A 12,356-nucleotide genomic window follows, 5' to 3' on the forward strand; every position below is an offset into this window, starting at 1 on the left:
AGACAGATCTACATTTTAATTATGCATGGAAGAAATAGTTTAAATCAATATTAACTAATTAACATCTCTGCCTATTTTTCATACAACTAGTTCAACTACACATCAACATTACTTAAATTCTTAGAGAATAATTAGTACATACTTCCTCCATTCTATAATATTTCTCATGTTTACTTTTTGTATGGTAAAAGTTTAACTTTGACCGGTGTTGGTGATATACATAACATACAGAGTAACAAATATTAATTTATGTGATCTTATTGGATTCCATTAAATATAAATTATCTAAATATCAAAGTTACAAGTTTTGCTAATGCGAAACTAAAGATACTAATGGTCAAAGTAGTGCATTGAAAACCGCGCATAATAAAAAAATTGAGGAACACTGTGGAACAGGGGGAGTAGTAGGAACCATATACTTCTATTTTTTGGTAACACCAACTAAAGTCGAGGTGAAACAAATAAATTAATCGAGGTGAAACAAACAAATTAATTGAAATTGAAAATATAGTAGCTGAAACGAATATACCTGATTGGATGAGTTATTTGGTAAAACTAATTAATTGGTAAAGAAGCTGAATTGTTTTAAATAATTGTTTTCCTTAAGAAGTTAAAGATAAATTACATGAAAAAATTGAGTAACATAATTGAGATTGTATTCAGAGTTCATCTCAATTTAAGTACATTTAAGAACTTTAGTAAACAAATATAATAATTTAAGTTGATTTAAAATTCTTATCATTTAAGATGACTGAAACTCCTTGCCAAGCAAAGCCTATAAATAATGGCTTGTCTCTATTCTACCCCTTATAAGGAAATCCTGAGGTTCTTACGGTAAATAAATTTTTGGTGTCTCCCTATAGAATAAGTCTATAAAGCTCTCGCCCACAATTGAATAATCTAATTATATTACATTTTTAAAAATTAAAATTAATGCCAACTAATTAGGGGAAAAACTGAAAGCATTTATTAACATAGTCAATGACATATAAAATAGTGTACTAGCAATAATACTCCATTTCTAAAGAGTAAAAAAATAGTTTCATCTAATTATTTGTGGTGATTAAACGTAAAACCACAATTTTTTAGCTTTTATATAATCTTATACGCATCGCATGCATATAAAATTAGTCTATTCAAAAAAAATATTGGTAATGATACCGGGCCTGGGCGGATCTCATAATAGTGGTATAAGCAGTAAGAAATCGTCACAAATTGGGCTGTAATCCAGGTGAAATGCTTATGCCCTTGTAGAAATAATAACAAGGATAGTGGGCTTATATAACTCATCTCAAATGTAATGCAGATTCAGTATTGGGCCAGAATGATTTGGGCTTACTGGACCCCCAGTTAACCATTACTTTGAGTTTATGATTTCTATGAATTGATCGGAGAAATACGATCTGTATGACCTTATACATATTTTTTTTTGGCAAATTTGTCAAAAATGACCTTTTATAACTCAAATTTTATGAGATAAGACCTTATATAATTTTTTTTGTAAAAACACACCTTAAAGTAGTTTCCGGCATTGACTGGGATTTTCCGGCCATTGACTTGCAAGTGAGCAGCACGTGTGGCTTACGTTGGCTAAAGACATTGATTTTCCCGAGTCTTGAATTTTCAAACTTGATTTTATTTCGATTTTATAATGATTTCCCATTATTTATTATTTATGTGGTCAAAGTTTAATTTGAAACTAGTGTGTGGCCCAAGTGATGTCCCGGTTGGTTCTTGAATAATTAAAATTCGATATTCTTTTTCAGCTCAATATTTGACCAAAAATACATGTAGTCCATAAAAGCGAAAAGATTCATTTAGTTCATCAACTACACATGTACAATAGATCATTTATCATGTCAAATAATTTTGCAATTAAATCATCTTACAATTCGTTTAATTTATTTTCTAATGAAACTAAGTGCTTCAAATTAATAAACACCAAATTGGATATATGTAGGGAATTTCTATAGTTGATGCTTATGAGACTTATAATATCATGTTTTATTATTTTTATTCCAATATAGCCCATAAGAAATAAAATGTAACATAAATATCGATTTAGTTGTTTTAAACTTCATGTTGACATGTGTTAATTATAAGTTAATGTGCATGGATAAACAACAATTAGTGGTTGGTCAAGATGGTAAATGATCGAGAGTTATTCTCAAAACTTGAAGTCTTGCGTAAGAACCTTATTTTATTGATTTTGGTTGCTAATAACATCACATAACCTTGGTCAGTAGATGACATGGCGTAAATAGGAGAGTTCTACGTGACACATAAACTTTATTCCGTAATGCATTTTAATGTATTAGAATAGATGTGTATTGATAAAAATAATAATTAGTAGTTGATTAAGATGGTAATGAGAATTATCCTCCAAACTCGAGGTCTTGTGTTCGAACCTTATTGTATTTATTTTTTGGTTGTCTCTTGTATTCGAACCTTATTGTATTGATTTTTTGGTTGTGTCTTGTGTTCGAACCTTATTATATTGATTTTTTGGTTGTCAACAACATAACATAACATTGGGTAGTAGATGACGTGGCATAAATAGGAAAGTTTTACGTGACACATAAACTTCTATCGCACGCTTTTTAATAGATTAGTATAGATGTAAATGTATTTGAAGATATTGATGATCAAAAGAATAAAATGGAGCCATGGACAGTGGCGGAACCACGTAGGTGCAAGGGGGTCCACCGACCCCCAAAGAAAAATCTGAAAAAAAAACACATATAGCTGAGATCTAAGAGACCTATTATTATGTAAAACCGATCTATCCTAAGAGACCATCCTTTAGAAACAATCGGTCTCTTAGAGTTTTGAATAGTTGGTAGATAATCCAAAGAGTCCGGTTTTTAGAAATAACTGGTCTCTTAGAGTTTTGAATTTAAATTCCCCCTCCCTTAAATTAAGTTATTTTTTTCACCACGCATATGAAACCCATAGAGAATAATTGTAATAATTTTACGGATTTTATTGTAAAATGAATATTTATTAATTTTAGGACGACACATTTTTTTAGTAATATATTGCAAAAGGTCTTGCGTGCACAAGTTGTACAATAAATTTATTGTGCACCAACATGACTTTAATCCAGTTTTCTCTAACTTTTACTCAGTTTTCTCTAACTTTTATACTATTAAAAAAAAAGTTAATAGATAAACATTTTAAAGTGTTCAATGATTAATTTTATACATTATTAGTGATTTTCAATAAATATTTTTTATTAAAATGAAATTTTTTATTACTAAAAGTAGATAACTTTTACATATATAATGGTGACTTTTAAGCATTTTACGTCAACTTTAACTTCGGTGTATAATATTTATCGTACACCTCATGTAAATAAGAATGAAGATGATCTGACACAACACTCTAAAAATCTTGAGAATGCCACTGCCGACACCCAAAAAAAAAAATCATGCCTCCGCCACTGGCCATGGAGTAGAGGGGTCATCATGTAACGAAAAGACTCTTCTAGGGGGTTGCCCCTCTTGTAGCCAAAAAAAAAAAAATCATATATCAAAGGGAGCATAATACACATATACTTTATGTGTTGATGATATTTTAGGAATTTGTATACTCGTATAAATTTATGAGGCTTCAGATGATGTGTAAAATTGAAAAAGTTCATAACTATCACGACAAACCCTATAATAATTGTTAAAATATATGTAAAAATTGTATCGACATCATTTCTATTTTCAAAGATCAAAGAAAAATGTCTCCCCACATCTTATAAAACGTAATCGAAAAGGCTTTATGAGTAGGAAACTCAACGTAATTGGCATAGTTTGCCATGGTTTGTGATAGGCTAAGGACGAGGGGCCTTCCTAGAAAGCATGTTTGCACTAAATATTATTTTGGTGATGAAATTAAATATTTACCAAAAGAAAAGTCGGTTAAAAAATCAAAAGTTTTTATTTTAGTTTTTGATGGCCTAAATGATATAAAAAAAATACTTGGTAAAAATAGGGACGTTAAAGTTTTCAGTATTATATTGTACATGTATTTTTATGTATATTTTGATAATAAATTCAATTTATTAATAAAAAATTATACGACATCTCTAAAATAAATTTGAATCTAACAAATTCATAATAATTCGAATTCAAATTAATGTAAATATCCTTCTTTTTATAATTTATATTTTAATAACAACTTCCATTATCTTTGATGGATTAGTGTGAGATTTTTGTCTCCATTAACTCGTTCATGGACAACATAATGATTGAATTCTTGCCCTCCCCTCCATTTGTGACATTTTTTTTTTAATGTAATAGGAAAAAAAACCCAACAATTAATTCCATTTAATATGAACTTTGTAAAGCAATAATGTAATATAGACATATAGTACAACCGACTAAATCAATGAGCCCACTTGCAACCTGACCCTATCCAGCTCAAAGGAGGAGCCTTAACCACTTAGGCCCTTAACTAAGATGTGGGCCGCCTTATTATCTCCTTTACAGACGACACGACCCAAATCATAAAATTAAAGTTTGAGCATAAAAATTATATAGGCGTATTCGGCGGTAGCGTTTGAATATAGGCGTTTTCGGTGGCAGCGTTTGAAGTAGCGGGTAGCATTTTGACCTAATTAAGACACTGCTTGTAAAATTCGTAATTGTTTGACAAGGTAGTGGTTTAGGCAATGATTAACAGTAGAGGTAGCTTTTGTCAAATATTAAAATTAATAGCGTTCAAAATTTGCAGGTAGCGTTTGATAACATTATACTCTTTAGTAAAGTTAAAACTATATCTTTTACTGTATTTAACAATATCAACCGTTATTTTTATCGAGCACTCAAACTAGTTACCCGCTACCTTGATAGCTATATCGTTACCTGCGACTCGCTACCGCTAGTTTTGCCAAACAGGGCCTATAAATCTGAGTTTTTTTTGTTTTGTTTTTGGGTGTGTGTATATGCGTGCGAGCAAAGAAAAAAAAGAGTAACGAGTACATAAGTACTAATTCATCTAAAAATACTTATATCATTTTGATTTTCACTTTTACACAAACTTTTGATCATCATTATTTTTAGTTTTCTAATAAGAAAAATTACAAAATAGAGTTGTTAATTTTGAAAATATCATTGAACTCAATCTTAATAAATTTTCACTCAACCACATTTATTTAATTTCATATTCATATCATATGTCAACAAAAAATACGTGATCATGTTAGTAAATTTATAGTGTAGAGTATAGTAATAGTGGTATAACAATTTTTAAATGTTGTTAATAATACTAATGTAAGTAGATGTGAAAAAGATATGCTTAATTAGTTTATACTTGATACTTTGATAGAGTTCCATAACACATCTAAGAAGCTAATGGGGTCACTAATTGAGTAATTGGGTATTTCACTAGCTAAGATAGGTGGGCAAGCCCATAAGCACTTTTTTTTAACGATATGTATCGTATATCTGGGTGATGATAAAGGTAGCAAGTTGCGACATTGTCGCAATCTTACGTGTTGGAATCTAATTGGTACATATAGGCGCCACGTAGGTTTGCGTCATGACAATATTTTTTACTATCAATGCAATATTTACTATGAAAATATGTAAATAAGGTAATCGATATAAAGAAGGAAACAAATTAGAATATTAAGATTTTCCTGCCTTTTTTTGAAATATATATAATAGGTTATATAAATACGTTAAATATTTTAGTTTCCAATTTAAATCACGACACATAAGCATGATATGTCATCATTATGACACGGCTTAAAGGTCGCATGTTGCGACCTTTATCATTTTCGATCCTTCTTTTGTATGAGCGCAATAAAACAACATTCTTAGAAAGTATGAAAACACATGAAACTTAATTTAGAGATAACACCATACATTTTTGCACTAGAAATGCATATACATGGCTACTATATAGGCATTAGATATTCCTAATTTCCTACACCCCTAATTTACTCTTTCTTTAAGAGATTTATAGGAAGTACATACAAAGACTAGTACAAACATACAAAGTATGGAGTAGTATACGTACGTACAAGGTGTACATATACGAAATACATACATGATTACATATTTACATGAGAGTACAAGCATGGACATTATCGTCATTGAACATGTTGCTAACTTTATCATCCCCACGGGAAGAAATGGGGAGAGACCCGTGCTTATCACCAACATTATAACCATGACGATAATAATTGTAGGTCTCCTTATAATCGTGAGCCATATCCTTAAAATAGTTATTGGCCGAAGTAAAGTATAAAGGAGGGTTTGGGTAGGGCCAAAACTCCGCCCTCTTTCCCGCCCTTCTTACGGCTTTCAACACCTTATTCCGATCCACGTACCCTACTACCGTCACCTTTTCCATCGAAAGCTCTACTTCTATCGAATCCACTCCTGCAAATCAACAAAATTACATTGGTTAATTTATCATTTATATGGTAACCTTGAGTTTTAATTATGTGGGTGATTTAATTTTATTCTTTTATACATGTATAAAAGCGTATAAATAATGCCTACTATTTGCTCCCTAATGGTTTATATGACCCCACTAGCCGAAATGTAGATTGACATTAGTGATTTGATTAAGAAGTAAGTGGATATGATCATCATTCTTCAATCCACTTATATAATTAGGAGCTTTTAGTCATGACCTACTCTAGCCATTTAGCTTAAACCCTTACACTAACACTAGTATCTAGGCATATAGTACTCAAGCATTAAAATTATCCACACACAAAGAAATCATGATTTTTGACTTTGTCAATGCTTTAATTTCTTTTTATCCATGCAACTTTTGGAAATTTCATGTTTTTTTTAATACTCTAATGGAGAATTTTAATTGAAAAGAATTAAAGGAATAAACAATTTGGATCATCACAACCAATAGCCCTTTATTTTGAATTCTCTATTCTATGAGGAAGTCTTTTTGTTCATTTAAAATTAAAGGAATCTTTATAATGAACTATAATTTTTGCCCAAACACCAACATACTCTATTAACTCTAACAAATATTTTTTTGAAAAAAAAGGTAAATACGAACTACGGAGTATACAAGATCACCAATAAATCTAAAAGTAACGGTACGCTACAGGAATTTGTATCTTTAATGACACTCCCGTCGCAAAAGCCTTTTGCGACAGGGCTAATAACAACCAAACAAGGACAACTGTCGCAAATGTCTTTTACACAAGTTAACGACGAGATTTTCCATTAACAACGACCCTATTTTATGACGGGTTCAAGACAGAAAATTCCGTAATTATATAATCAATGATTATAGGCCTTAAATGGTACAATTTCTTATAGTGGTAGCCGAATAAAACAAGAGTTTATATCTCGTGGTCATCCAACTAAATAACTAACTATATGCACGATATGATAGAAATGTTATTGGAATATATAAGATACGTATTGTCGTTTTAGTAGAAACTTAGTGATAGTGATAAATTGAAGAAGACAAGGAATATTGTTAGCTCCTAGTATAACTGAAATACATGAACTTTTTAAAAAATCTTAAAAATAAATCAAAAGTTTTCCCCCTAAGAATACTTCGTATGTTTTTGAGAGGACAGTTGTCGATCTTGTCGTCAATCGGACATGAAGAAGATTCTAATTAATACTAAAAGTGTAATTATAACATATATATAGTCCACTAATTTGTACTTATATAGGAGTATATGTGATTGTTTGTGGGATATATAATGTTATCTCAAACTTTCGGTAGATGATAATCATGACCCAATAATTAGGTTTTGTTTGTTCTTATGGATGTATTTTATACGTATGTCTGAGGAAAACCTATACACTGCTTTTTGGTACATACTCCGTAGATTAAGTTCATGGCGTATATATGAGGTATATATAAAGTGAGTATCACTATGAATGATACATGTCACTTCTCGGTACAAAAATTTCCTGCCAAAAACCCATTTCCTAACAAAAATATATCTACTTTTATATATATATATATATATATATATATATATATATAAAGAATATGACAATATTGGACTATTTTGATAATATTTTAGTCAAATCGTCATATCAATAATAGAAAATATATTTACTCAATATTTTGGTCAGATTAACACATTATTTAGTCATATAAATGATTTTGGTCAAATTAGCATATTAAAACATACTACGTATAAAATATATAATACGTAGTAAGGATGAAATTGCATATCTATATAATATATTAAAAGGCGTTGTGAAAATTGTATATGTGGCACGTAGTACTCTCCCCTTTACGCCACATTTAGAGCTGGCAATGGGTTGGGTTGGGTCGAAATCAGGTCGACCCATTTATAAACGGGTTGAGATTTTTCCAACCCAACCCGACCTGTTTAATTAAACGGGTTGAAATTTTCAACCCAACCCAACCCAATTATAAACGGGTTGACCTGAAGTTGACCCGTTTAATTTTTTTTTTCTTCACTTTTAAGTGTAAATTGACTTAACTATAGAGTCGCGAGGTGATATTTTTGTGGCATATCTCATAGAAAAAAGTAATACTTAAATATGTATTTGACATGTATCAAAATGTCAAATAATTATTCATTTTTGAAGGAAAAATGAGAAATAAAATATTTTAAATAAAATTCTACAGATTTATATTACATACTTGCTTGAACTTAAACGGGTTAGGCGGGTTGTTTTCGGGTTGAACATTTCAACCTAACCCAACCCATTTAATTAAACGGGTTGGGTTGGGTTGACCCATTTAATTAAACGGGTTGAAAATCTTGACCCAACCCTTTATTATTGGGTTGGGTTCGGGTTGGGTTGGTGGGTTGGGTCAATTTTTGCCAGCTCTAGCCACATTATCCACTCACCGAGTGTTATGCCATGTCATAGACAACCAAAACTAATGCAATGAGATTCGAACACAAGATCTCATGTGTAGATGATAAGTTTCATTACCATCTTAACCAACCACTAATTGTTGTTTATTTATTCACATTAATTTATAAATAAATGTTAACATAAGTCTAAACACAACTAAATTTTTACATGACATTTTATTTTCTTTGGACTATTTTGAAAAAGTAATAATAATTATAGCATTAAAACAAGAAAAACATGTTGACGTAATTTTTTTATATATATAATTTGGTGTTTAATAATTTGAAGAACTTAGTTCCACTAGAAAACAAATAATACAAATGGTAAAATGATCTAATTGAAAAATTACTTAGCATGATAAATGACGTAGTGTGTCTTTGTAATTGACGAACTTTATGGATGTTTTCACTTTATGAAATACATGTATTTTGGTCAAATATTGAGCTCAAGAAAAATCTAAAATTTTAAGTATTAAATGTAGCAACTGGGGCATCGCCCGGGCTACACACTAGTTAGATGATTAAATTAGTACGGACTACTTAATTACGCATTACCTTTAACGGATAAATATTACAGTTAAATAATTTATAAAAAAGATGGTCAAATAATAATTTTTGAATATCCGTGCGTGCACGGGGCGTCGGGACCTGATCTATTTTATCAATATTTATGTCGCTTGATTTTTTTCATAGTTTTCTAACTTAATTGTTATTATCAATATGGAAAATAAATTCAATGATTTTTCTTATACGTACGTACGTAGTAGTATTATGTAACTACATGTAAGCACTAGGTTAAAGAAATCGGGCTTGTGTTACGTTGTAAACTTGTACTAGTAATATAATAGGAATAAAATGGTTACATACCTCTAAGTTTCAAAATGGCGTCCTTGACAACCCTCTCACATCCAGTGCAACACATACGAACCTTAAGTTCCACGGTCTGCGTAACAAAAAGCCGAAAAGAACAATAATTAAGAATATTTTTTTCTTTGGTGCGAATGAGCCACTATTAAGAATAGAAAGTGTCGTGTGACATACTCTATAAGAATAAGATCGATATGATGCTATTATATATCGATCACAAATCAAAGTTAAAAGTCTCTATGTGTAATCGAATAGTAACCAGTAGTTTAGCATATGGCAACTACTATTAACCCTTAATTTCTATGACATATATGATCCTTTTACAGTTGGGATATTATTTGATTCTTGTACAACTTTACATATATATGCTCCAAGGTGACTAAGGAATGGATCTCAAGAACTTGAATATGATACTCTTATTCTTATTATTCAAGTGAGATCATACATGCACATGTTTGGTTATTGGATCTATTTGGAATCATTAATTTGTATTAAGAAAATACGAAACAATTGTCTCTGGTATCTGGTGTCCACCTGAAATCATTAATTTATACTCCGTATCATTTAAAATGATTATCGGTATAGGTGTCTTTTAAAATTTGAAACATGCATCGTGCACTGTGCATTTAGTTTACTAATATTTACACACAAGCATATATGTAATGTCCATTAACAAGCACTTATATGCTTTGTTACTTTCACCATGACACCAAGCCATGTATCTTGGTGGAGAAGCATGCTTTTGATTAATAAAAACCTAATGTCTAAAGTTTCACAAAACAACTCTGTCATGGGATTTATTTTTATTGAGAGGTATATATATTAATTACATATTAAAGTAACTTTTTATTCGTTAGGGATTATTAATATCCAAACCAGTGTAAAGCTAAGCTAAATTAAAAATTTAATTATCCCCTATCAAAATTACACTAGAGCAAGATTAGCGCTTAATATTTAATTTTAAGTATGCATTTAAGTTTTTTCTGGAAGAAGAAATATTCTATTGGACCAGTACGTCTCACAGATAAATTGGCCCAACTATTCAACTCAGGTCCTTGGGAATGAGGGAGGGGAGGGGGAGCGCGAGGAGGAAATCACAACGTGATACTTTTAAGCATGTACGTACTAGTACAAACATAACATATGACTAAACAAAGAGAGTGATGGATAGCTCAGTTGGTTAGAGCTTCCATCCCGGTTTCAAGTGATCCTGGGATCGATTCTTTTCGCAAAAAAAAAAAAAAGACCAGACAAAAAGAGATGAAATTAAAACTATACTACAAGTACAACCAACAATTTTTATTTTTACTAGGTAAGAAAAAGAGACCCTACTGAACCAACATCTATCACAGGTTAGTCAAGCCAGCTACGCAAGTTTTCGCTTGAGCTAACTGTGCCCCTAACATTTCGTTGTTGATGGGGCTCAGCTCGGCCCTGTAACCTCCATGCAAGTCACAAGCTGAGTTCCCCACCAACTCTATTAACTTGTATCGTTAAGAAAGACCAACATGCAAAGTAGAAATCAGCTAGAACAAAGGGAGGAGGATGACAAACCTGCAAAGAGAGCGGTCGAGATGACTTAGGCATGTTGTAGGAGAAATACCTAAAGTTGCTTGAAACTCGTACACGATGACTATTATTATGAGTATGATTATGATTATTACTATGAGTATGTTTATACCCAAAGAAACAACAAGAGACAGTTGAGAGGATCAAAGAAATGGCTCTTTTATAAGTTCTTCCCATTTTGTAAACGTGCAGGAGGTCTATGTATTTATACGAATCGTATATATCTTAACTAAGTAACCCCTTAATTAATTTATATTATAAAAAATATATAAATATCAAGAAATGTATCAAGAAATAAAAGCAGAGTAATCTGATTAAGGAAAGATAAAGATGAAGAAAAGATGGCTTAGCCCCTGATCTGAGGCAGAGGTTGAGGGTTGATCTGAGGTAGAAGATATTCTGTTGTCACCTGTACTTGCAGGGCATCGCTTCTTCTACCACCCTTTTCTCTATTTTTCTGAGATTATATTCCAAAATTAAAATGCTTAATGCATGTGTTGTCTATTTTTGAATGTGAATATAACTTCAATTCCTAGCTTGTTTGATAGCTTCTCTCTTAACTAGAAGAATGAATGAAAGAGATTGTGTTTAAATCAAGTTGATTTGGGGTAGCTTATTTAAAGTTGTAAATTTGGGTGGGTGCCCATATGTATTACATTATGATTCCTCATTTTTATGTTTTGGTTCCCCCTTTTAGTTATTCTTTATGTTAATTAATCGGAGACATCAGAGCTGTTAAAAACTAATCTGACCGACTTGACAATGATGAGTCAAAAGTTAAAGTGACTTGAATATGGGGGAGAATGTGTACGATGTGCAATTAGGGACGTCAGTAGAGTGGTTAAGTGAGGGTGGATAAAGATTCGGTGACCTGGATGCATGATGGGGCGGAGGTGGAGGGTGCCTAACCTGACCGACTTGACAACAATTAGTCAAAAGTTAAAAGGGACTTGAAAAACTTGTGAATGTGTACGATCTGCATGTAGGGATGTCAGTGGAGTGGTTAAGTGAGGATAGATAAAGATTTTCTGGATGACTGGGGCGGAGATGGAGGGTGCCTAGGTCGTGCCTTTTGTTCATAAGGGTTGTG

General features: G+C 31.5%; 1 protein-coding gene across 1 annotated transcript; it reads right to left on the reverse strand.

Annotated features, from left to right (window-relative positions):
• Positions 1-5,842: 5,842 nt before the first annotated feature.
• Positions 5,843-11,862, reverse strand: LOC110795968 (heavy metal-associated isoprenylated plant protein 30). The gene is made up of 3 exons (XM_022001007.2): positions 11,252-11,862; positions 9,698-9,773; positions 5,843-6,380 (listed from the first exon to the last, which is right to left on the reverse strand). The coding sequence occupies exons 1-3, from the start codon at positions 11,441-11,443 to the stop codon at positions 6,058-6,060; spliced, it is 591 nt and encodes a 196-aa protein (XP_021856699.2). The 5' UTR covers positions 11,444-11,862; the 3' UTR covers positions 5,843-6,057.
• Positions 11,863-12,356: the final 494 nt, after the last annotated feature.

Source organism: Spinacia oleracea, chromosome 6 (genome assembly GCF_020520425.1).
Source record: "Spinacia oleracea cultivar Varoflay chromosome 6, BTI_SOV_V1, whole genome shotgun sequence".
In the NCBI taxonomy this organism is placed as follows: Eukaryota; Viridiplantae; Streptophyta; class Magnoliopsida; order Caryophyllales; family Amaranthaceae; genus Spinacia; species Spinacia oleracea.